We start from the raw sequence: 27,500 nt of genomic DNA on the forward strand, positions 1-27,500 counted from the left end.
TGTTGTAAATTACACACACCCATGAAGCCAGCCACTCAACCTCCATTCACACTGTCCTCTCTGTGGTCTGTGCCTGTGTTTACCTTTGGTGCTCCTCAGCTTGGGGAGCTGGGGAAGGGAGCAGGCAAAGGAGGAGGAGGAGGAGGCGCCGTCAGGGAGGCAGGAGGTGCCTTTGGGAAGAAACAGGCTGCAGAGGAGGAGCACTATTTCAGGTACGCTAAGACCAAACCCGTACAGTTACTGTGGCAACACCAACATATGCTTAAAACAAACCTGTACTCTTACTGGCAACACTTAGCCTAACATAAGAAACATGTTATTATTGTACCTGGAGGACTATTTACTGTTAACTGATGGATGTTCATGCACTAAACGTCATACTACTAATGGATAACTAGAGAATAAACCAAGAAGGATGCCACACTGCTCACGTTAGTAATTACTTAGTAATTAAGGTGTTAAGGCATAACATTGACCTTCCAACATGGCTTCAGTCTGTAAAAGTCTGCCAAACAAGTAATATTCATCTCACACTTTTACATTGCCTGACGTACCTAAATAATGAATTTGTTCTGGATACTTCTTACTCAAGTTCATGTTGTCAATAGATGTACTTTTGATTATGGTTAGGGTTTGTGACATTCCACAAGAACCACGTCATAAATTCTTGAATTGCCCAACTTGTGTAAGCACAGTGTACTTCAGTTGACAAGCGTTGCCACATTAGTAGCAGTCTAACAAGTCGTATTGCCACAGCATAAGTAGCAGTCTAACAAATCGTATTGCCACAGCATAGGTAGCAGTATAACGAGTCATGTTTTCTTGCCAGGCAAAAGGAGAAAGAGCAGCTGGCCACTCTGAGGCGACACCACGAGGAGGAGATCGAACACCACAAAAAAGAGGTCGAACGGCTTCAGCGCGAGATCGACCGCCATAAGGGCAAGATCAGGAAGCTCAAGCACGACGACTGAGCTGACCGCGACTATTTGCATAACCAAATATCACACTCTATACTTTCCCACCCTATGCCAAAATCACTCAGTGCCTGCATGGCCACAGCAATGCTTCAATGCAATCAGGCTTCATGGCGTTGTTTCTGCGTAGCAGTAGAATCATGAATAAAGTTTGCAGATCATTTTCCACATGTGTATGGGCTGTTTTTGTATTTTATTATTTATTTTATTTTTTTAATTACTGTTGTTCTTATGCTGTTTGCATTGAAGAAGGTCGCCAGTAATGTGTTTTTTTTTTCTTATTCATAAGGTAGCCAGTAATGTGTTTTTTGTCTTATTAATGGATATAAGGTAGCCATAATGTAGTATCTTAACTCTGCGTTAACTGATCCAAGTTTGTCACTTAACCACGTACTTGGAACATCCCCCAGGTTCGGCATTCAAGATACTGGACAGCCCTCATTACACGCATCAGTAGGAAACAAACACATTACTGGTGTATGCAGTGAGTTCTGTATAAAAATACATAACTGGCATATTCACTGAGTTCTGTATAAAACCACATTACTGGCGTAAGCATTGTGTTCTGTATAAAATTATTACTTGCTTATGCTGTGTGTTCTGTATAAAAACGCATTACTGGCGTATGCAGTGAATTCTGTTTTGGCCTTCCACAGCTCTCAGTGAATGGGCCTGCTGTCCCCAGTAATGTATTCATTAATGACTCATCCATATCTGTGATGACTGCTTTGGCATACTTCTAATACACTTGTGCGTCTTATCCTCACAGCCATTCAAAATGGCATCATATCTGAAACTGAAATAAATGTTCTCTAACTGCGTCTGCCGAAAAGAGGAAGTTTGAAATATACTATAGCAGTAACCAAATGTGTTCTTATAATAGCTCTTATGTGACAATCAGTACACAAATAAAATATGTTTGACGTGTTTGGAACTGTGAGGATTTGGTATGATTGAAGGGGATTGATGTGGTCATTAAGAGGGTCACGTGTCAACCCCGATAATACAGTATGTTTAAACTCTACTGTTTAAACAGGCTCTTAAACATCTTTGGTTTAAAGGTAAACTTCCCAGTAGAGTCACCTTTCTCTTAGTGGCTTTATGCTGTTGTGAACAAACTTTGGAGGTGAACATAGCCATTTCCTCCGCTGAAGTCTCAAGGGCAAACTAACGTCATTCATACATACTGAAAACCGCTTTTTATCATGTATCTCAGAACATCAATCGTTATCACCAGGGGGATGTTCGAAGTACGTGGTTTAGTGACAAACCTGGATGAGTCAACTCAGAGTAAGTGGTAAACCTTCTAGTAATATATATAACCCCCACTTATCCAGGTTTGTCACTAAACCACAGGCTACTTGAAACATCCCCCAGGTTATAAGAATCCCCCAGCATTCAAGATAGACGAATGACTTGGTTAATTAGCCGTTTAGAATTGCAGTTGGACTGAGAAAACTGAATAAATAAATGTTCTGCACACTTGTGAATTATATATATGTATCCATTATTCAGTGTTGGTTTTATGAACCAGAACCTGAGTCTGTAAGATCTTTGGATTTCAGATTCCCTGGTTACATTGTCAAAGAGGATGTCGTATTTTGGCTCTGTTGGTGATGTCCTCGGGCCTGTGTGGGTAATGAGCCAGCACTGGGAGTAGCCAAGTGGAAAGGTCAACCAGTGCATGGATGTTTGTCGGAAAACCTTGAAAACTGAAAAATTTTCTGCATTACCATTTGCTCCAAGACTTTTTTTGAAGGATAAACTTCACAACATATTTATTATTATTATTATTATAAGTAATAATAGTAATGATAATATAAAATAGTAGTAGAAGTAATTGTTGTCTTTTAAGAACCTTCCTCTGTGAAGTCTACATTAAACATAAAAATACATGGTTACTCTCCAAACAGTTAAGTGACACAGACTTAATAGAGAAAGACTGATAGAATTTGGGAAGGGTTCAGGCAGCAGAATGCCATGCCCTTTTGTACCAGTAGAGGGAGACGTTTTCCTGTCAAACCAGCCTGATTGTCCGCGCATCAGGAATTACTGTCAGTTAAGAGAACACAACCTGTCGTGCCTTAATACATTTTCACTAAGAAGAATGCTGTCGTAATCATGACTGATGATTTTGAATGCTACTTATCGCTTCGGGGCGTCCTCAGGTACCCTGAAGTTACATAATGCTGGGCCGCCCATGACTGACCAAACCTTGTCATATCGCTAATGGTAAATTTTTCTAGGGTTCACTAAATATTTGCTTAATTTAAAGACATATGGATCTATATGCACATCATTTATTATCAAATGCACAAATGTGTCATTTCCAACGCTCAAAACACGTGCACAAGCAGCTTCCCTTTTTTTAAAGCAAGAATAATTCAACTGCGCTCATGTGTTCATTCAACACATGGGTGGATCCAAATTTCCTGATAATTCATTGGATGTTTGTAACTGTCGTTTATCAAATAACTGGTTTCAATTTGACCTACTCTCTGCCAATCAACACATTCTGATATCCATTGGTCCAAATCATCCCTCACCTCCCCTTTTAAAATGTCCTGTGCCCAATCAGACTGGTCCTTTGCTTAGAATGGCGAAATGGAATGTCCATCTCTCACGTCTCCTTTCTGATTGGTCAACTGCCGAGAAAGCAGGGGGGGTTCTTGCAAGAAATGGGTTTCCTTGTCTATGTCATATGTACGGTGATGCGGTTCTGCAAGTGGAATTATGAACCCGTTTAAATGAAAGAAATCCTGGATTAAATGTATCTTCCTTCAACCTCAGTGATTATGCGTGAATGTTGATCATTTGAAAGGCGCCAGTTTGGCCGTGAGACGGAATATCAATTTCCTTGTTTGTTTTGTATCGACTTTAGTGTTAGCCATCACATAGCTAACGTTATCTCTGTTAACGTTAGATAGATAGCAGCAAGCCCCTCGGCAAACGCCTTTGTGGCGATGACTACAGACCTTATATCTGACTTGGATAGTCGTTTCTTCGCTGACAACCTTCTTACAAGCGAAGACTGGGGTGAGTATTTTTTTATAGAACTCAAACAAATAGGAAAGGACGTCAGATTGTGCCTGGATCTAACGTCATTTGAATAGTCAGTCGGACCTAGCTTTAGCTGTTAGCACGCTTGTTACTAAACTTCCCAACTAGAGCGCCTACGTTTGTCACGAGTAGAGATATCTGCTAGCCTGAGATGGGTTAAATGTGAAACCTGTCTGTTGTAGCTAGGCAAGAAAAAAACAGCATTGTACAGACCGAGCAGTGGATCAGTGGATAACGTATAGTCTTTAAAGAGAACCGGATGTGTTCCCTGGCCAACGTTAAGCAATACAGGGGGGGTGGGTGCATTCATTTTCGGCTCTGTGTCTCTCAAGCTCCTTTTCTAGCAGAAATGCGGGTAATGTTTGACCAGTGTGCAGGTTATTCTCCTCCCAGTCAAGAAAGCCTGGCTGCGTTCTAAACCTTAAAAACTGTTCCTACGGGCATTTGTGTTGTGGGCAGTGGGATGATAGGACGACAGTGGATTGTTTTCGGACTTCCGCAGTTGGGAGGGGGTGACGACGTTAACTTCAACAGCTCGGCATGCGAAACGATCGATGGTCCTCGTCTGCAGCTGCAGAGTTGGTCGAGAGCAAGAGCGCAGATGAGGCCGATACAGCGCCATATGGGATCTGGCCAGCCTATTGCCCCAAGGGACGCTAGTTAACCATGCGACGAGAAAATGAAACAACAGTCGATACTAGTGTTAAGTAGACTTATTGACTAAAAGACATCGTCCTCCCAAATCATCTCTGACTATAGTTGTTGCGTGGCTTTTATGACGCAAACTCATATTTGCCACTGTAATACAGGAAACACGTAAGTTCTCACAGTCATATACCCCAAGGCCTAAAATCTCCTGTTACAGTCTGTGAAAGACAGTGTGTAGTTTTCACCGGACTGCTCAGGTTTCTTTTGTATTGCAGCACAAAAAAAGCAGAACACAGGTCGCTCCTTGTCTGGTTGATGATTAAGACTTGCTGATAGGTGATGAATTACAGAAAGATTGAATACGTTCTCGGTTCATGTTTTTGTTTATTGGTCCTTGGCTCAAAGCCTGGTATCTCATTGTAAGGTTTGGTTGGAGTAGTGTGTTATAACCTTGTCCTGATATGGCATGTAAGCACTTGGAGAAAGTGTGTCAAAGGGGGGTACTGTCCCTCTCTCTTGCAAACTGATGGTATGCAGGGCAAAACCACAGATGCCATGTTTGTTGTGTACTTTTCTCATAGAATTTTCTCTCTCTCTCTTGCTCTCTCTCTCTCTCTGTTGTTGTTCAGATGCCTGCCTTTACCAATGCGAGAGCATGGAAGAGGGAGAGGAAGGAGACTACAGTGGAGGAACAAAGTATAACACATCGGTATGGCACCATTATGACATGTTACTGTGCCACCACTCAGTACCTGACAACCTTATTTATTCATCTCCATCATCATCTTCATCACACTCTTGTTTGTTACTTTTTGGGGGGAGTGTCCACATGTCTACAGCCTGCTTTGGCCCTATGATATTTTTATCTCCATAACTCCTTGAGAACTGCACAGAGTGCCTTGTTTCAGTGTTTCCATGGTGATGACGGCTTTGTTGAAGGCTGTAGCTGAAGTGTCTGCCATGGGTCTGTTATGCCACTGACCTCGTGCTGAGGCCAGCTGCCCTTTAAAAGGAGAGAGGGCCACTTCAGTTCAGCCAGTGCTGCCTAGGTTAAACGAGGCAAAAGAGAGCAGTGCCCAGAGGGTGTACACAGACAGATAGTCAGACAGACAGGCATACAGGCAGACAGTTAGACAGACATGTAGATGAATATATGAAACAGATAAAAAGAGAGATAATTAGACACATGGATGAACAGATGAATGGCTAAACATAGCCAGAGAGACAGACAGATGACAAATAAACAAACACACACACACACACACACACACACACACAGCTGAATGGACAGACAGACAGACAGACAGACAGACAGACAGACAGACAGACAGACAGACAGACAGACAGACAGACAGACAGACAGACAGACAGACAGACAGACAGACAGGAGCATGGATTAGTAGGAGATAGTGATGCAGGTAGACAGACTCCCAGACCCAGCTGAACTCCAACGGTTATGCTCCAATGGGCGTTGCGGTTGACTGGCTAATCCAGCCCATGACCTAATTCTCTAACCACTGGTTTCCCTGCAGTACGACCATGGCCTCGTGCTGACCCTTGATCCAGACAACCCCACGTCGCCATGGAAGGATCTCAGCGACAACCTCCTCACAGGTACGCGCAGCATGACTATTGGCTGCACAGGTTGGACACACGGTAGTAGATTGCAATATCAGTCAAGCACTGATGGGAAATGATGAGATTGGATGTGTTGTGTAACACTGGCAAGGATCGATGGATAAACAGCATAGTTGGCGTTAAACTGATCAAATAAAATAGTACTGTGAACCAAACCTGCTGTTGACTACAAGGCCAAGCGGCAAGGGTGATGAAATGGAAACTAGGGCATATTGTTATTATCACTCCTCCAGTATCAGCAATGCAGGTTGAACTTGAGATAATTCCAACATGCACTTTGCCCTCATCTCTTTAGCATAATGGCTACTGTACTGTCAATAAATATGTGAGCCACGTCAGGTCACACACACAGTGTGATATCTGTTTGAATCTGGTTCAAAGTCTTATTTTAAAAATAACATAATGGTGTTAATTTAGCTTGTTGATTAATAGTGGTAGGTTAGAATGTGAAATCTCCCTTAAGTCAACACAGTTGTCGTTGTATATCTGCTAGCCATGCTAATAAAGTAACAGGCCTGTTTAAACACCATTTCTGTGCTGTACCTGCTAGCCATGCTAATAAAAAACTAGCCTGTCTTTAAAAGCTTGAGAGTTTACACTCTCATGACTGCTCAGATTTTTGTGCTGGTTCAAGTGAATTCGATTTAAATATATATCAATGATAACTTATAGTTAGTTTTCAATATAAAATTGTTATTTTATAAAATTGAACAGTGTTGTTTGTTTGTTTATTTTGCTTGCTCAAATCACCTGGTTCTGGTACATGATAGTATTCTCTAATGCTTTCACTATGCAGGTGATGTTCCTGATATAAAGGAAGAGATGAAGATGACCTTAACACAGCCTCTGCCCGTCGACATGCGTGAGTGTCATATTTTGTGTGTGTGTCGGTGTCTGTCTGTCTGTCTGTCTGTCTGTCTGTCTTTGTGTCTGTCTGTGTGTCTGTCTGTGTGGTAAGAGCAGTATGTGTCTGTCTGTCTGTCTGTGTGATTAGAGCAGTATGTGTCTGTCTGTCTGTCTGTTTGGTTACAGCAGTATGTACATGTCTGTCTGTTTGGTTACAGCAGTATAGGTCAAATCAGGTCGAATTCCCATTCTGATTTACCTCCTTTCCTGTTGATTTATGTGGTGCTGCATCAGCATTTAAGTGTATTTATCTGTAAGTGTATGCAGTCACACATTAGGCATAACAGGGCTGTATTATAAATGACTAAGTATGTTCACGTCTTACACAACTCTTGACTGTATGTATGCTCACGTCATGTATAAATAGTGTGTGTGTGTGTGTGTGTGTGTTGACAGTGTTTCAGGTGAAGGCAGAGCCTCCTTCTCCAGCCTCTTCCCATGCTTCAGACGTTCCTTCTCCTGACACACAGGTGTGTGTGAGTGTGTCTGTGAGTATGAGTTTGTTTGTTTGTGTGTGTGTGTGAGTGTGTGTGCACACGCACGCATGTGTACACATTCACACTTAGCAAGTTGTGCTTTCACACTCAGTTGCAGCTGTGTAAACATAAGTCCCCCTCCTCCCCATGCGTCCTCTCCCTTTCTCTCTTACTCACACCTCTGTTTCTCTCTCTCTCTCTCTCTCTTTGTCTCTCTGTCTCTCTCTCTGTCTTCTCTTCCTCTTCCTGTCTCTCTCTCACTCTCTCTGTATCTGTCTTCTCTTTCTCTTCCTCTTCCTCTCCCTTTCTCTCTCATTCACACCTCTCTGTTTGTCTCTCTTTCTCTCTCTGCCCTCCCAGATCACAGTGAAAGGAGAGAACCCCCCAACGCCCCCCTACATGTTTGGGGATGTGCTGTCCCCCCCGCTGAGCACCATGGAGGTGATGGAGGTGACGGTGGCCTCAGCAGTCCCCCCACGGCCCCCATCACTGCCCTCCATCCAGCCCCATTCCCAGCCTCCACCCCAACCCCATCAACAACAACCCCAGCCACATCCACAGGCCCATCCACAGCCACAGGCCCCCAGCCCGCCTCAGCAACTCCCAGCTCAGCCCCTCACCAGCCTTGACCCCCACACACAGGCCACAGGTACCCCATGCTATTTATTTACATCATTGATGTTTATTAAAGCAGCATTTACACCACACACACACACACACACACACACACACGCCACAGGTACCCCACTTTAGATAAGGAAAAGCCACTGAATATATCAGCAGTCAAGTCGACTCTTTAAAATGCAACACAAGGCCAGTGTGGTGAAGTTGTGAGTGCGTACAATAGACTAAAGTTAGACTAAAGCCTCTGAGGACTAAACCTGGACAGGTACCTGTCTCATTACATCATCACATCCACAGCAGGTGAAGGGGACAGCAGTGACCTTGACATATCTCTGAGGTCACACTCAAGTTGAAGTGAAATGGGGAAACCATTATAAGTTGCCAAACTGGTTTTAGGACTGCTCTCTAAAGTTGAATGGAAGCCGAAGTAGGAGGTCTGGTAATGCTGGTGCGTTGTGAAGGGCAGGTTTTTGGGGGAATATTTGCATAGATGAGTGTTGAATGTGCTGACGCTGCAGGTGTTAGTGCAGATGAAGGACGCCAGACAGAAGCATGTGTCGGCTAGTTAACGGGTTGTGACAGATAGCAGATACATGATCAGAAGTATTGGCTAATGCAGACCAGCGCTGACAGGTTGCAGTCAGCAGGCCACACACACACAGTTGGAGAATTGTCCCACTACACACACACACACACACACACACAGTTTGAGGCCTGTCAGGAGTGACCCTCATTAAAGCAGAGATGTTGCCCACTGTGGCTGCTGCAGCAGGACTGCGTGTCCCAGGGGTCGGCTGGAATGGTCAAGAGCATACACACACACACACACACACACACACACACATTCTCCGTAGGGAGTTTTGCACAAGGGTTTTATCCGGGCCAGCTGCATAGCTCGCATTCTGCTGAGTGTTGAGTCAGGTTTCATTATGTAACTCCCTGCACAGGAAAAACAACACTGCTTTCCGGCGGGTGCTGGGTTTTTGATCGCATCTAGTTTCCTGCTGGTGGTGGGTGGTGTGGCTAAAAGCACCTAAAAACAGCACACAGTGCGGTTTGAAGTTTCATTTAAAAATATATATATGGGATAAGGGATATATATTTCCCTTCACTCCTCCCCCCTTATCACCCCATTATCTTCCTCTGCTTTATTTTTCTCTGTCTCTGTCTCTGTCTCTGTCTCTCTCTCTCTCTCTCTCTCCTCTCTCTATCTATCTCGATCTCTATCTCTCTCTCTCTCACACTCTCTCTCTCTCTCTCTCTAGTCATTCCGTCAGTATCGACCCTGAAGGCCACCACCATCCTGAGTAGTAAGTTGCCCATCCAGCCTCGGCCGGTGTGTGTGGCGGCACTGCCCGTTCCCCAAGCGCCCAGTCCAGCCAAAGCCCTCATTCTGCAGGGACAGACCCGTCCTGGTGAGAACACACGCACACACACACACGTACATACACGCACACATTCATACACATACATACATAAACACACACACACACACACACACACACACACACACACATACCCACACACATATATATATATATATACACATTCATTCAATTTCCAATTCAATTCCATTTTATTTATATAGTGCCAAAACAATAAAATGGTCTCAAGGCACTTTACAAGCACAGGGACATTAACAGACTCATACATATCCACACACACACACACACACACACAAACTGCCCGTCCCCCAGGCATATTGTCCAGCCAAATTGAGCTGGCCCGTGGAGAACTTTTTCACATTTACACACACGCGCACACGCACATGCACTCGCACTCGCACTCACCTACACACAAACACCTATTTGCTCACACTGACAATAACACTCACTGACAGACACACTCTCACACACACACACACACACACACACACACACACACACACCAGCTGCATTTGTCTCTGTCTGAGTTGGCCAGATTCGGCGATGTCTTAGTGAGTCTAATTGGACATAATAAGCTGCCATTGCTGATTTACTGCCTCTTGTGATTTTAATGGGAGAAGTGGGGAGAGACCTGAAGTTTTAATCGAGTTTCCTGTGGCAAACATCCACATGGAACCGCTTCCACAAGGCTGGCAGAGTGTGGGTGAAGTGAGGTTAGCAGCTTCATCTCCGTCCTTGCCCACGCAGGACGCCCATCAGCCTGGGTCTTTGTTCTTCACTTTGTTCTTTTTCAGTTTGTTAAGGTGATGTCATACCATGTATTCCTTGGCACAAATGTAAATGACATTTCTAAGCAGTCCAGCCAAGCTGTTCATACTTGTCATCTCTTTGAGACCTTCATAGGAAATAAGCCTACGGTTTTCTTGGCTCTTTAGGCATGATGTTATATAAAATAAAATTAAATTAAAATTCAGCCCTAGTGGTTATACTACTCTGGAAGCCTGACCGGCCAAAATGACCTCTAATGTTGACCATTTCTGTATATAAATAGTAAACGGGACGGGACTTAACCTTTTCCTCTCCCAGTGGGTCTCTCACCGTCTGTCTGTCTGACTATCTGTCTGACTATCGAAGAGACACAATCTCACACACTCTCTCTGTTACACACACACAAACACACTTGTGCTGTAAATTCATTGTCACTCTTAACCCTTTCCTCTCTTAGTGATGCTTTCCCAGTCCGTCTGTCTCGGCTCCACCCCCGCCATTGTCAAGATGGAGCCCGTATCTCCCAGCATGCCCCACTGCCCTAGCGCCGCCACGTTACCGCTTAGCAAGCCCATCATCCCCACGTCAGGGCTGCCTGATGTGAGTAACACCCCCGCCGTGTGTGTGTGTGTGTGTGTGTGTGTGTGTGTGTGTGTGTGTCTGTGTAAAACATTTTGTAGCCAAATGAATGGTAAGTAAAGTCAGTGAGAAGGTTAGAAATAATGATGTTACGCCCTGCTCACATGCTCACCGTGGTGACCGTGGAAACAAACCTTTGTGTCATTGTGACGTGAGCGTCGCTGAAGGTCATATGGGTGTGTGTAGTGCCCCCCTCCCCATCACTGAGGGCAGATGGGTGTGTGTAGTGCCCCCCTTCCTGTCACTGAGTGGCAGATGAGTGTGTGTAGTGCCCTCCTCCCCATCATTAAGTGGCAGATGAGTGTGTGTAGTGTCCTCCTCCCCATCATTAAGGGACAGATGAGAGTGTGCAGTGCCCTCCTCCCCATCATTAAGGGACAGATGAGAGTGTGTAGTGCCCTCCTCCCCATCATTAAGGGACAGATGAGTGTGTGTAGTGCCCTCCTCCCCATCATTAAGGGACAGATGAGTGTGTGTAGTGCCCTCCTCCCCATCATTAAGGGACAGATGAGAGTGTGCAGTGCCCCCCTCCCTATCACTTTAGGGCAGATGCACGGACTTTCCCATTGTTTAGATCTCATTAGACCCCATGGTCCAATCCCAATCAATGATTGGATTGTATACATAATTTAAATACCACACTATGAGTGTTGAGTGTTGTGAGATCATCTCTTCCTCAGTGAAAGGTCCTTCCTGCTTTCCTCCACATGCCGAACCACGTTCTTACGAGACACTAGCACCTTTAAAATTGTGGCACCTTTGTCTTCAGATAATGGTTCTTAAGACACTTGCACCTTTAAACTTGTGGCATGTTTGTCTTCTTCAGATAATGGTTCTAAAGACACTAGCACCTTTAAACTTGTGGCATGTTTGTCTTGTTCAGATGAAGGTTCTAAAGAGGCAGCAGCGGATGATCAAGAACCGTGAGTCGGCGTGCCAGTCGCGCAAGAAGAAGAAAGAGTACCTGCAGACTCTGGAGGCCCAGCTGAGGGAGGCGCAGCTGGAGAACCAACGTCTGCGCCGAGAGAACCAGACCCTTCGAGAACGCCTCGCCGGCAAAGAGGTAACCCCATCCCCCCCCCCCCTCCCCCACACACACACACACACACACACACAAAGACGAAGAACCCCGTGGGTGGGGTAGAAGGGGGAAGAGGAGTGGGTTAGGAAAAGGAACCAGGAGTTGATCTTCTTCGTAGCTGGATTTGTATTTCAGTGGCATTTTTGACAGTTATTGCATCATGTATTTTGTAAAATTCTCAAATATGCCTCACAGTTATAGTGTTGTTTTTTTAGTTTTTTTATTAAAACCTGCCAACTGCTATTAAAACAAAGCCCAATCAGGCTTAAAGAGCTGCAATGCTTAACGAGGAGGAACACAGAGTGAAGTTCTACTATAGAGCAGGCCTCTCAGAGAACCCAGGAAGACCCTGCTGTTCTTATATAAACCCTGTGCTGTTTCATTTGAAGAGACAGTCCTCACTGGAGGGGAAACAGGGCCTGCGAACACACAGCTGTGCTGTGTATGTGTGTGTGTGTGTGTGTGTGTGTGTGTGTGTTTTGGGTTTGTCTTGTTTTTCCATTGCTTTTTTTGAGTGTGGCCTTAACTGCCTCGTTGTGCTTTTCCATAGCAGGGCAGTGATTCGAATAACAACAAGAGGGCGGTGTGCGTGATGGTGGTCCTCCTCTTCATCACCTTCAGCTTCGGCCCTATCAGGTACCACTGCTCTCCTCTTTTCTCCCTTCTCTTCTCTCCTTTCCTCTCTTCTCCTCCTTTCTATCCTCTCTATCCAATCTATCAAAATGACTATATCTTGAACTCCATAAAACAATCAGATGCCGTTCTGCCAAGTATTTGGGTTGGGGGTGTGCACTGCATACACAAGATCAATCAGAATGGAAAGGGAGGAGTGGAAACGATGAAATAAAATAATAAATAATAGTCATGATCAAGGAACAACCACAAAATGTGGCAAAAAACTTGGAAATTATGGAATTTATGGGCTGTCCCTCCGTTGATGGCAGGAAGTCACATATTGTGCAGCGAGGACAAGGCAGTCCTCATTTTCTCCAATGAGCTCCAAAGCCTCTCCTCACCGCTCACCAGCAGGAACTCGGGGAGGATCTCACCAGTCTTTCAGCTTAAAATGGGTTCTCCTAATGTCCTCATATTCTCATTTCCTCACTCTCTCCTTCTCTATCTATCTCTCTCTCTCTCTCTCTCTCTCTCTCTCTCTCTCTCTCTCCTTCTATTTCTCTCTCTCTCTCCCCCCCCCCCCCCCTCTCAGTATCACGGACAGGAAGCTGGAGACGGCCCTGCAGGAGAGTCTCTCGCCCCACACGGGGAGACACCTGCTGGAGTTTGTGGGCAAGGAGGAGCTAAACCAATCACGAGTGAGCGAGAGGACGCCGGCCGAGGGGGAACTCACTGAGGAGGAGGGGGGGAAGGATAGATGGGCGGGGGAGATGTCCCGGGACGCAGCTGATCCCTACCAGTTCAGGTACAGCAGCTCCTTGTCTGTCTATCTGTCTGTGTCTGTGTGTGTGTGTGGGAGTGAGGCTAAGCCTCATGCTGTTGGTTGTGTGTGAGTGTGCGGTTTTTGTGTGGTGTTTTTTCTTTTGTTCATTCAGTTTTTATGATTATTTTATAAGCCCTTCCTTACCATGTTTGTACTCACTTGTTCTGTGTGTGTGTGTGTGTGTGTGTGTGTGTGTGTGTGTGTGTGTGTGTGTGTGTGTGTGTGTGTGTGTGTGTGTGTGTGTGTGTGTGTGTGTGTGTGTGTGTGTGTGTGTGTGTGTGTGTGTGTGTGTGTGTGTGTGTGTGTGTGTGTGTGTGTGTGTGTGTACAGGAACCTGAGCAGCGTGTTCAGCGATGTGAAGGATCTGGTTCTGCAAGACATCGACCGCTACTTAACCTCTCCTGACTGCAGGCAGTTCAACCGCTCCGAGTCCCTTAGGTAGACACCACCCGTCATGCAAACACACACACACACACACACACACACACATACACACATATGTCATGCAAATACACACACTGGCACAATTACACATTACAGACCTTTCACACACACACTAGCACAATAACACATTACAGACCTTACACACGCACACAAGCAGAACTACACAATACAGACGTTTTTACACACACACACACACACACACACACACACAAGCACAATAACACATTATAGACCTTTTCAAATAATTCTTATTGGCAGGAATCCAGTTGTGTTAGCTGCCCAATTACAGCTAGCTAAGGCCATTTAAGCTGTTATTTGACCATAAACCTTAACTTACACTCCATATTTACCAATAAACGACCATTATTTAAATTGCTCCTCATTATGGTGTGCATTAAGAGTTATCTCATCGAGCAGATTGCGTTGTTAAGCTGTTTAAAGTAGTCAGCGTGGGAGTGAGTCTGCATCAGTCAGCACGCTGTGACTTTGAACTGGTCCCTTCTACTGCAAACATATTAGCTAGGTTTTTAGCTGGAATGTGAAATACCTCCCTGTCCTTCGTTTGTCTTTCTCCCTATTTATCTCCCTCCACCCATATTCACTTCCCTTTTCTGTCTTAATTCCTCTATTTTTTGCTGTCTCTGTATGCCCCCTCTCTTTCTCTCTCGCTCTCTCTCTGTCAAACACACACACACACACACACACACACTCACACACACTTGCTGATGTTGACTCATGTGTTCTACTGCCAGGCTGGCTGACGAGCTGCGAGGCTGGGTTGACCGTCACCAGATTGACCGCACCAAGTCTGGAGGAAAGCCCAAAATAGTCAGGAAGCCCAAAGTAGCACAGGTACGTGCATCAGACTCCCACCCACAACAGGCAGGCAGCACCAGTCCTCCATGTTCTTCCTGCCTCTCCTGCCCCAACAACCACATGACGGGGACCATCAATGCCCCTACTGAAGAACTAAACACGTGATTCAGCTCCTCTGAGCCGTGTATTAGACACATTAGTCACTTTGATCAGGCGTAGTGATGAAGGAACAGATGAACCATGTAGTGGTCACCTAGTCTGTGTCGCTTTGCACAGAAGCATCGGTTCAATACTTAGACTGAAATACTTTAGACGTATAAACTATAAGCTATGGTACTATAAAGGATCCTGAGGAAATCCCATGATCTAGAGAACAAACAAGGCTGTAAATGATTGGTTTGAGTAAATGATTGTAACTAGCACTGGTTTGCACATTTCAAGTCCTTTTTTAAAATTCCCTCAGCAGAAGGCTCAGCACCGGAAGACCAACTTCTCCCGATATCTGCCCATTCAGGCACACAGATCCATTGAAAGGTAAAAAAAAAACTACAACTCCCAGCAACCCCAGTTTCATCTCAGTAATGTAGATGCAGACGGCTAGGTTCTCCATTGAGTAGTTTAGACTCCTCATCTTTGACCTCTGTCCTTTTGACCCCTTCTTCCACAGCCAACTGCAGGTGTTCCCAGGACCTGAGATCAGCTACAGCGACTTCCTGGACGCTATCGACCGACGCGAGGACACTTTCTATGTGGTGTCCTTCAGACGGGTGAGGCGCTGAAGTCTAGTTTCTAACAAGCTTCGTAGAATATTAACCAATCGGAGACAAGCCTCAGAAAATGCTAACCAGTCAGAGACGAGCCTCAGAGAATGCTTACCAGTCAGAGACAAGACTCAGAGAATGCTAACCAGTCAGAGACAAGCCTCGCAGAATACTAACCAATCAAAGGCAAGACTGTGAGAAAATTAGCCAATTAAAGTTGAGGTTCATAGCACAATAGCCAAATAGACTTAAATTGTACTCACATTCAAATACCCTCATATCATATATTTCATGTAATGAATTCCTTGTTTACACAAACCCATCTTCATCCTCCCTGTGTTAGCTGTTGTCTGTGTTAATCCATGACCCTTTTGTCTACAGGATCACCTTCTGCTCCCAGCCATCAGCCACAATAAAACGTTGCGGCCCAAGATGTCGTTGGTCATGCCTGCCATGTCTGTCAATGGTGAGGGGCTTCCTCTGGACTTATGGGGCTGGGTTAAAAAAGATGCAGATTTTAATAATAGGATATAGTGGATGCTGTCTTTTGCTCCATGGAGTTTTTAGTATGCTCTTTTTTAATGTGCGTTCCTTTATTTTCCCCTCTCTGTCTCTGTCGTTTTCTCTCTCTTTCTCTCTCATTTTCTCTGTCCTTCTCTCTGTCTCTGACGCTGCAACTTTTTCCTTCTCTCTCTTTCTCTCTCTCTCTCTCCCTCTGTCTCTCTCTCTCTCTCTCTCTCTGTCTGTATATCCCTGCAGAGAGTCTGTATAACTCATCTCAAGGTTATGAGATGATGATGCAGGTGGACTGTCAGGTCATGGATACCCGCATCATCCCCATCAAGGCCTCGGCCGTTCCCCCGTCCCTACGTGACCCACCCCGGCCTCCCCCCGCCCACCATCACCACGGCAACCACACCTCCCTCAAGGGCCGTCACCATGCCAGCGGGGCCGCGACACCACGGCAGCCCTTACCTGTGAGGAGGAGGGGTGCCGGATACCTTATCAGCCAGGAGGGAGGAGAAGTGTGAGGAGGAGAGGAGAAGGGGTGAGGGAAAAAGGGCAAAAGGGGAGTACGAAACGGAAAAGAATGAGTTTGGGCAACACAGGATGGAAAGACATCCTGAAAGAAAAAAAAGTGAAGGTTGCTCAAGACTTTAAAAGAAAGGAATTTGTTCTTTTTTTTGTTGTTGTTATTTTTCCCCGAGGCAAACTAGCGGAGTAGCGCAGCCTTGAAGCAGAGGATCGTTAGCGCTAGGCCTACATTCCACTGCAGCCTGACAAACCAGTGTCCATTCTAAAGCAATAGCCCCGGTCTGGAGACACACACAATAATCTGTTTTCACACCACACACACACACACACTATAACAGGACACACTCACGCATCTTATTTATTACAAAATCCTATGAATCTCCTCTTAATATATGAAAATCTGTAGTTTAATAAAAAGTTTAATTCCATTCACATCTTTGATAGTCCGCTGCACTTAGAGAGTTCGACCGTGCGGTGGAGTCGCGGGAGGAAGTAGACGAGGTCGTAGGTCTCCTCTGGAGTTTGCGTTTGTATATTTGGTCGCCACGTCCACAGACAAGACTGTGAGGTTTTTGTCTCGTTTTGTTTGTGTTGTGTTTTGTTTTGTTTTTATATAGTTTTATAATTGTCTTTGTTACTTTTAAATGTGTTTTATATTTTTGGTGGGGAGTATTTAAAGTGACTATGTGTTTTAAGATAGTTGTATATATCGGTGATTTATGTCGGTTCAGTTCTGTTGTGTTGTTCCTGGTCAGTCCGTACAGGAACCTCCTGCATATACACACACCCTTAAGACAGGAGGTGCTTAAGTCTTCTAGCTGAGACACTCTCTGTGTGTAAACTAAAGGAACTAAACGAAAGAAACTCTCTCTCTGACGCTCTGTGGTTTGAAGTTCTGTGCAATTCAGGCAGATATTTAATGGCTCACTGAAGTTTAGGCAGTAAACACGCAAACAAAACATGCATCAGGTGTTTCAGTAGACCCAAAGCACATACACGCGTTGTGTTCTAGGCGTCATTGAAATAGCACCATAGAGGTACGCCACGCAAGAAGATCAGATTTTACATTTTAATTTGGAGCAGGTGATCCAAACTTCAGTTCATTTCTGTGCATTTGTGCATTCGACTCTTTAGTCCATCAGGGCATTAGCATTTGTAGTGAGTTAGACCCTGCCTAGGGTAGCAGACTAATCAGACACTTATGATGCCATATGCCTCAAGTGTTGCTACGTAATCACTTGATATTATGGTAGAAATCACAAGAAGACCTGCTAGCACCTGTTATAACTCAGTCAGTATATACGTTTTTACATCAAGAGAAAAAAAAAACCAAACGTATTGTTATAGTGAGTTCCGCAGAGGTCATATAGTGTCAGCATTATTATGAAAAATAATAGTTTGTCATCGTCATATATAACAGTTCCAGTTTGTTGGCATTCGATTTTTTTTCTTTTTTCCTTCCAGAACTATTCCTCTCACCTAATCTCATGACTTGACCCTATGACTTACTTGATGTACAGGGAAAGTGTAGGTTTGTTGTGGGTCTTTGTTGACCGACTAGCAAGACCAGAAGCATACGTGTGTATGGGCGTTTTAGTGATCTGTTCTGTTCTGTTCTGTTCTGTTCTGTCCCTTTTATACTGTGGAAATTATGTGTTTTGTGTTCTTATGAGAAAAGCAAGACCAGATTTGTGGCTAAAAACTGTATTTTCACCCTGAGCGGCAAAGAGCTTTTTTTTGTTTGTGTGTGTATATGTGAGTGAGGGAGAGTTTGTATGTTTGTGAATGTTAGTGTGTATGCGCATGTGTATGAGTGTGAGGGAGAGTGTCTGTTTGTGGTTGTGAATGTATGCATCTATATTATGATTCTGTTATGAAATTTTCCCTATTGATGAAAACATATGACGTTTGAGATTTTAGTGAGCGATGTATGGACTGAAACATTCCCTCCATAAATCACATGCTCTAGAAACACACACACAACATTCTTCAAACCAATCATATGTGCCCTGATTTACACTTAGTGGGTTTTGCTAAAAAGAGTTCTGTAATGTTTTGTATGCTTGTGGACTTAAGCATGGAGCCAGAAGGTTTGTTAAAAACGTGTACATAAGGTCAGATCCCCTGTGTTCTTTTTTACGCCATTTTCCTATTTAAAAGATTTCTTTTTCATGAAGAGTAAAATTTTATTCTCTTTTCTTTTTTTTTTTTGATTGTGCAAGACTTTTGAACTACTGCCTTTTCTCTTTGTATGGGATGAAACTAAAATTGAAAAGAAAGGTTTAAATAAAATGACAAATATAACAAATGGTAGCAGTGTGCTGATTTTGAAAGGGAGAGTTGCCATAGCTTTTATTTTAGTTAGCCAGTTAGCTAACCAGTTAGCTTTCAATCGGAGGTCATTTCAAGTAGCCACAAATAATGTTCTGAGTGGTCTGTTCCCATAAATAGTTTCTGGTGACTTGTTTTAAATCTGTGGTTGTGTTCTTGGAAGAGAAGAGAAAACCACAGAGATCTTATCCTGGTTACTCTCGTCATGTACACTCAGCCAGTTCCTGCTAATGAACTGCAGGCAAAGGTGGAAAAAAGAATACAATTCCCAGCAACCCCAGGAAAAGGAACTCTCATGATCTAGACTAGAGAACAAACAAGGCTGTAAATCAGCAGAAAGCTCAGCACCGGAAGACCAACTTCTCCCGATATCTTCCCATTCAGGCACACAGATCCATTGAAAGGTGAAAAAACTACAACTGCCAGCAACCCCAGTTTCATCTCAGTAATGTTGATACAGACGGCTAGGTTCTCCATTGAGTAGTTTAGACTCCTCACCTTTGCCTTCTGGCATTTTACCGCTTCCCCCACAGCCAACTGCAGGTGTTCCCAGGCCCAGAGATCAGCTACGGCGACTTACTGGACGCTATCGACCGACGTGAGGACACATGGGCCAAATAGACTTTCTCTTTACTGAGTAAAATAATCAAGTCCTCAGAAACTATTAATGGAAACAGACCACTCAGAACATTATGAGTGGTCTGTTTCCATTAATTGTTTCTGAGGACTTGTTTTTCAAACTGTGGTTGTGTTCTCGGAAATAAGAGAAAAGCACAGAGATCTTATCTGAGCAGTCTAGTTAGTTCCTGCTAAACAACAGCAGTCAGGGTGTGAAAGAGGAAGAATCTCGGATGAGACAACATGGCAATGTTTGATTAAGCAAATCAATGATCGGCTGGATTGCATTGAATGAAATGGATGTGGCACAGCTAAGTACGTAGCACTAATCCTGTTTAATCATTTTTGAAAACGTCTTTTTCCCTAGAAATGTGTGTGTTTGTCAGAAGTAAGGTATTTATGGTTTTATCTTCACGTATCACTGGTCTAGCAGAAATTAAATAGCCAATTTCCTCTTCCTTTTCCTCTACTTCCCATTACCCTGTTTGTCCCTTTCACTCCACTGTAGGAGATATTCTATCCTAGGCGTGGACAAGAACTTTTGTAGTCTACTAGAAAGGGTCAGAGTTTTCTTTATTTCCCCCTCAAAGGTCATTACCGGCACCTCCACAGGTGAAGACCTTGGGTCGCCTGCACTTACAGCTTTTTCACTGTTGGTCCCAAACCCCCACCTGTAATGTGGTACCAGACCACAGCTGTGCCATACTTCAGACTACAAGAGAAGACCAGCCTCTGGTCGTGTGTGTGTGTGTGTGTGTGTTGGGGGGGCCTCCTACTGGTCCAGCCTATGATGAGTGTCCTCGGGTGTGGGTGTGTGTGTGTGTGTGTGTGTGTGTGTGTGTGTGGCCTCCTACTGGTCCAGCCTATAATGAGTGTCGTCTTGCTGTTGTTCAAAGGACCCTCATTCGGCCCCGCCCTGCATGGATAATGTGGGAGCCGTTTGATCCTAAGATTGGGCCCGTTTTTTCCTTTAAATGTCACTTTTTTTATGACAGACACCTGCATTGGAGAACAGGATCTAGCTCTTCCACCTTTCCACCTTTTGTCTTCTCCACGACAGTCTTCACCCACTTTAGGCTTCTCCACAGTACCACAACTGGCCAAGCTGATTGTCCCTAAACTTCACCATTTAGATTTGAGGTTGGTCACCCTCTCTCCAGCCCTTCATACTCTAGCTCACAGAGGTCTACAGAGAGACATGACTGACTGGAGCCTACAGATCCACAGGACACTGACCCACAATAGTCCTGTCGGAGCCTCTGGATGTTTATAGCTGCAATAAACGGGCTGAGCTCTAGTGTGTGTCTGTGTGTGTGTGTGTGTGTCTGTGTGTGTATGTGTGTGTGTGGGGGGGGGAGAGATGATGGAAAGATATGAGAACAGAGACTGGACTACGCCCTCGTAAAGCCAGGACATCAAAGGCCAAGAGCCTCAATCCCACCCAGCTCACAAGACACACACACACACACACACACACACACACACACACACACAGCTCACAAGACCAGCATGATGACAGCATGGCAGCATGAATGAAGTGCACCCACAAGAGAGACAGACCTCCACCCAAGGTGCGCTCACACAGAGCTCATGGAACCGCATAATGATATTTTCCTGGTCTGATTAGGTTGTTACATGGTGGTTCCTGTGTGAGCATAGAAAAAGCTCATATGGGGGACTGATGGAACCGCAAAATAGCTTTTCTACTGTTATTTTGTATAATTTGTATCTGTATCTCATACCCTTGGATGTGTACTCCAAGGGACTGTCTGTCTCAGAGACCTGAGACCTAAACAATTAGCATGTGAACCCCTTCCCCCCAGATAGCCTTTTTCCTGCTACCACCCTTGGTCCTCTGTTAGCTTCCCCCTCCCCCATAGGTGAACCCCTATACCCCACTGTTTCCCTTCCCTTATCACCTTTAGGGTGTGGTCACCATAGACATGTATAGATAGATGCCCCTCTACTGTATATATGTCTATGGTGGTCATCCCCTCCCATCCTGCATTCTGCCTGACTGAATGGTTTAAACATATATATATATATATATATGTCTATGGGTATAAGTGCAAACATAATATTCTACAATCAGTTTGGTGTGGGGGTGTGTTGGGGGGGACTGTTTGCACTGATGTTGGCTCCTCACAAAGACCTGCTATAGAGCTGCTGCTTTGTTAAACAAAACTGCAGTAGCAGCAAAGGCAAATCAAGTGGGGAGGACTTGCAGTTGTCTGCCTGTAGAGGGCACTAGTGCTTCACATAAGAAGGATAATGAAAAGGTTCTGTCTACCTGGAGATGCTTTGCTGCAGGTGTCGTTCTTAGTCAAATTAGTGTGTATGTGTGTGTGTATGTGTGTGTGTCTCTCTCTCGCTCTCTCTCTCTCCTTCAGGGGGTTATTGAGTGAAAGAAACTGGACATGAAAGAAAGTGGACCCCTCCTCTGTCCTTTTTCCATGCAGGCCCACGCCCAAGCCAGCTGTTAGAGAGCATCATCACCCGCTCTAATGAAGGGTTCTTAAGGGTTTTAAAGGTAGTGCAAGTTACAGTGTGATTCAGTGAAACCGGCTCCAGAGGTCATTTTGGCCTGTCCGTGGCACAGGAGAACTACACTGGGTCCTAGAGCCCCCTGATTAACCAGGTGGACCCCACGTGTCGGCTGCTGTCATTTTTTTTTTTTTTTTAAATGACACCTGGGATTTTCTATTTTCATGTTTCGTCCTGAGGCAGGCCAATATTTGTAAAGTATGCAGCAATCATTTATGCGCGCATTACAAGGAGAGAGAGAGAGTCTGTAAATGTGACTTGTGAGAGATGGTTTACATTTTTAAGTTTGTGTGTGTGTGTGTGTCTGTGTGTATGTTTGTTTGTTTGTTTGTGAGAGAGAGGTTGGCAAGATCTGGATACTATGGGCATTTCAAATGTGTGAACCCTTTCTAACCGTCAGTTTTCAGTTTAGGACTGTGTGTTCACGCCCTCCTGTGGACATACATAGGTATTGCCACCTATCCCTCATGACCAGTATTTCAATGAAAGGGCACCTTCTTGTAATTAAAGTTTAAAATGTTGTCTTCTGCAGAATAAAAGAAAGCAATGTTATTTGTGGGTACACATGTGTACACACAAGTTAGGAAACTCCTTAATTTCAGTGAACTCATGCACTTTTGTGAGCCTTTTGATAAAAGGCAGAAAAAAAAAGAATTCTTGGTTCCAACTCTCCAATACATTTGTCACAGATGTGCTATAAAGTGTGTCAAAGAAAAAAAAAATACTGGGGTCATTTATTATTTTTGTCAGTTAAAAATTCGAACGAATGTTCTCACTAACAGCTGCAAGTATCACCCCTGACCAATACACAATCCCCAAGACACTTTTAATTTCAGGAAATACTTACCAAGCACGGAGGAGAGACTAAATTAAGGATCGCCTCTCTCCAACTGTCACTAAGGGCCTCCAGCTGATTTACTGGGAAGGAGAGCAGATACAACGGAGTCATAATACGTAGTTGCCCCTGACTACTGCCAGCAGGGTTGAAACTCATTAGGGAGGTTACCACAAAGACTTGAAAACTATACAGCCGCGGAAAAAATTAAGAGACCACTTCAAAATGATCAGTTTCTCTGGTTTTACTATTTATTGGTATGTGTTAAAGTAAAATGAAAATTTTTGTTTTATTCTATAACCTACTGGCAACATTCCTACCAAATTTCAAATAAAAATATTGCCATTTAGATCATTTATTTGCAGAAAAATGACAATTGGTCAAAATAGCAAAAAAGATGCAGTGTCTTCAGATCTCGAATAATGCAAAGAAAACAACCTCATATTCATTTTTAAACTACACAATACTAATGCTTTAACTTAGGAAGAGTTCAGAAATCAATATTTGGTGGAATAACCTTGATTTAAAATCACAACTTTCATGTGTCTTGGCATGCTCTCCACCAGTCTTTCACATTGCCGTTGGGTGACTTTATGCTACTCCTGGCGCAAGAATTCAAGCAGCTCGGCTTCTTTTCATGGCTTGTGACCATCCATCTTCCTCTTGATCACATTTCAGAGGTTTTTTTTATGGGATTTAGGTCTCGAAATTGGGCTGGCCATGACAGGGTCCTGATCTGGTGGTACTCTATCCACACCTTTACGGGCCTGGCTGTGTGGCATGGAGCATTGCCCTGCTGGAAAAAACACTTCTCAGAGTTGGGGAACATTGTCAGAGCAAAAGGAAGCAAGTTTTTCTTCCGGGACAACGTTGTACCTTGCCTGGCTGAGGTTTGTAAAAGACCATAAGGATTGAACCAATGCGGACTGGAGGTTCTTCTAAGTTAGTCTTCTCTGATGAGTCCAATTTTCAGCTTTGCCCAACACATGGTCGTCTGATGGTTAGACGGAGACCTGGAGAGGCCTACAAGCCACAGAGTCTTGCACCTACTGTGAAATTGGACTCATCAGAGAAGATGATTCGAGATCTGAAGACACTGCATCTTTTTTGCTATTTTGACCAATTGTCATTTTTCTGCAAATAAATGATCTAAATGACAATATTTTTATTTGAAATTTGGTAGGAATGTTGCCAGTAGGTTATAGAATAAAACAAAAATGTACCTTTTACTTTAACACATACCAATAAATAGTAAAACCAGAGAAACTTATACTTTTGAAGTGGTCTCTTAATTTTTTCCGCGGCTGTATATCCATGGCATGATGTTTCTGTCTGGTGGTTTCAAGATCTGAGGTCATAGTGAGTGTTTTACCGATGCGACTTCTGAAATACGTATATCAATGTTCCTTGCCTCTCATCCATCCCTGGCATGGGCAGATGAAGATCATTTTAACCCAGAGAGAAGTGAGTGCACATGCATGTGTGTGTGCACATGCATGTGTGTGTTTGTGTGTGTATGTGTGTGCATGTGTGTATGTATGCGCATGTGTGTGTGCATGTGTGTGTGTGCATGTGTCTATCTATGTGTGTGTGCATGTGTTCATGTTTGTGTGTTCACTGACTCAGTTCTCATTAAATGCTGGCTCAGACCCTCCCCCTCCCCTCCCCCTCTGAATTTTTATTGCTGTTTCCAGTAATTATGTTATTGCTGGTGAGACTGAGGATATTGGGGAAATGTCATAGGCTGTGATCAGCACATTGGCCTGTGCAGAGACGTATCTGTGTAAACAAATACTGACCCTCACTCACACCCATAAACACACAGTGTCCACCCCTACACACACACACACCCTCCCCCCCCACACACACACACGCGCACACACACCACACACGCACACGCACACACGCACACACACACACACACCACGTAAAAGCCAGAACCATAAAGCCTCTCTCCCTCACACACACACTTACACACACACTGTCTCTCCATCATAATTCACAGACTGTTTTGACGGCTGCTGTGGTGAAGCAGCTCCACTGCTCTGAAGGCTGGCAGGCTGGCAGAGAGACAGACACACAGGCAGGCAGACATGCAGGCAGACAGACAGGCAGACAGCCAGACACGCACACAGGCAGACAGCCAGACAGCCAGACAGGCAGGCAGGCAGGCAGGCAGGCAGGCAGGCAGGCAGGCAGTCAGGCAGACAGGCAGGCAGGCAGGCAGGCAGGCAGACAGGCAGACAGACAGACAGGCAGACAGGCAGACAGGCAGGCAGGCAGGCCCACAGATGAGCTGGTGTCAAGGCCCCCACACGTGACGTGATGCTGTAAAGCTCATGCATGCTGCATACCTCTCCTCTGGTGCAGTGGTGGACGAAGTACACTAACTACGTACTTAAGTGAAAGTATAGATACCTGGTGTAAAATATTACTCCAGTAAAAGTGGAAGTATGCACTTTGAATTTCCACTTAAGTAGAAGTATAAAAGTATTTGCCTTCAAATATACTTAAGTATTAAAAGTAAAAGTACCTTAATGAATTATGGTTCTAATGGCCTTTTATCATTTTCACATCAACGCTCCGGCTCAATCAACTGAAAACACTAATGCCAATCTTTAAATAGTGTCTTACATTTGTCTATTAAATAGTGCACAAAACATTGAAAGCTATCTATTGCCATTAGGTAAGACAAAGTGGTTATGAAATACAAGAGAACAACTATTTAATTTGACATTTATTTGGAACTTAGTTGCACATTTAAGTGGAGTTAAACATAAGCTCCTTTACTAGATCACATCTGTCTGTGTTACCCTTAAACATAAACATTGAACATAAATCCTGATTTATGTTTCAAAGTATGATAAATACCATTACAGGAACTTGTTCCACAAAATCAGAGAATGTGGTGTTATACTAGTTTGTGCTGAAGACTAATGATAAATACCATTACAGGAACTTGTTCCACAAAATCAGAGAATGTGGTACAAAAACAAAACACTTGACCTCAGATCAAACGTGAAGAAAGAAAATGTCATTACAGGAACTAGTTTTTGCATAAATTGCACAAAATTAGAGCATACCAGTCTGCACCGAAGACTGTAAAGAAGTGTGTAGTGATACCTTTACCGAGGGAGTCAAGAACTGCATGATAAAAGTTTGCGACATCGTGTGCCCTGATAAAAGGCAAGCATTTTAAAATGTGAGCCTGAGCAGAAACACCGTTGATTGTGCATGTTTCTTACACATTTATGTAGCGTTACGTAGGCTGCTTGAGCATAAAACAGCCTCACACTGCTGCATAATTCAACGTAGCTCGCGCTCAACGAACGAACGAAACTGAACAAACCGAAAGGACTTTAGAGCAAATAGCGCTAATCCTGATTGGTGTAATTGTGAACTCACTTTGACCTTTCATTATTTGATTCGCTTTGGTATAAAGGAACGAGAGGTTTTACTAAATGTAATGGAGTAAAAAGTACGAATTTTCACTTTGACATGTAGTGGAGTGAAAGGATAAAGTCTCACAAAATAGAAATACTTGAGTAAAGTACAGATACATAGATATGTTACTTAAGTACAGTAACGAATTACATTTACTTCGTTACTGTCCACCACTGCTCTGGTGTATACGACTCATGCATGCTGCATACCTTGCCTCTGGTGTATAGGTGGTGTGTGTGTGTGTGTGTGTGTGTTACATGCCTGTCTAGGGCTTTTGGATGTAACAAACATTTTAAAACCACGGGCCGACAAAGGAGTAAAAATAACCGTATATTTATTGACCAACGTGGGATAATTGAACTACAGCTCACAAATAACTTAACATACAAAACAACACAAGGCCTCGAACACAGGCCGCAACAGCCTGGAGCTCTCTCCCGGTCTCTCACACCAGTGAGGGGCAAATAGTTCCTAGTGGAGCGGGCAAGGCCCGAGACTGGTCCTTGCGGCAACGACATGTTGCAGTGGTGGTAGACAATCCAAAATACGCGTTTCCCAAAAGTCAGTCACGTGTGATGGAATCCGGTCGCTTTTAAAGGGCCGGGACTTTTATCGGGCCGGTGGGATTCAAGCCCCAATCAGATACGCACCACCTCACCTGCAAGACATACAAGACAAACAGAAGCACAGGCAAAAATACATAGACAGACCCACAGGGTCGTAACAGTGTGTGTGTGTGTGTGTGTGTGTGTGTGTGTGTGTGTGTGTGTGTGTGTGTGTGTGTGTGTGTGTGTGTGTGTGTGTGTATTTGTGTGTGTGTGTGTGTGTGTGACCAACTGGTGCAAACAGCACTGAGGGTGCAGGTTAAATAATCAGGACAACTTACAAACTCATAAATGTCTTATCTGTACCAATGAACCTCGAGTGTGTGAGTGTCAGGCAATAAACACTGGCGTGCAATGTAAGGACGGGTTGAGGGAGTGCTTAGGATAGAACCAGGGAAAATGTTTAGTGTGTGTGGATGGATGGATGGAT

General features: G+C 44.2%; 2 protein-coding genes across 2 annotated transcripts in view; both read left to right on the forward strand.

The window, feature by feature from the left end:
• Positions 1–1,140, forward strand: part of LOC308381377 (ATPase inhibitor A, mitochondrial-like) — a 2,134-nt gene extending 994 nt beyond the window's left edge. The window contains exons 2-3 of the mRNA XM_080858938.1: positions 100–212; positions 830–1,140. Of these exons, the coding sequence (XP_080715064.1) occupies positions 100–212; positions 830–971 (255 nt within the window). The 3' untranslated portion in view covers positions 972–1,140. The remainder of the gene's footprint in view (positions 1–99; positions 213–829) is intronic.
• A 2,578-nt stretch (positions 1,141–3,718) lies between these two features.
• On the forward strand, positions 3,719–18,917 carry atf6b (activating transcription factor 6 beta). The gene is made up of 17 exons (XM_080858688.1): positions 3,719–4,010; positions 5,312–5,391; positions 6,215–6,296; positions 7,117–7,182; positions 7,623–7,696; positions 8,063–8,351; positions 9,592–9,741; positions 10,937–11,079; positions 12,002–12,181; positions 12,753–12,835; positions 13,407–13,619; positions 13,968–14,075; positions 14,834–14,933; positions 15,364–15,431; positions 15,565–15,664; positions 16,040–16,124; positions 16,418–18,917. The coding sequence occupies exons 1-17, from the start codon at positions 3,938–3,940 to the stop codon at positions 16,687–16,689; spliced, it is 2,166 nt and encodes a 721-aa protein (XP_080714814.1). The 5' UTR covers positions 3,719–3,937; the 3' UTR covers positions 16,690–18,917.
• The last annotated feature ends 8,583 nt before the right edge of the window (positions 18,918–27,500 follow it).

Source organism: Sprattus sprattus, assembly GCF_963457725.1.
Source record: "Sprattus sprattus genome assembly, chromosome: 20".
Classification (NCBI taxonomy): Eukaryota; Metazoa; Chordata; class Actinopteri; order Clupeiformes; family Clupeidae; genus Sprattus; species Sprattus sprattus.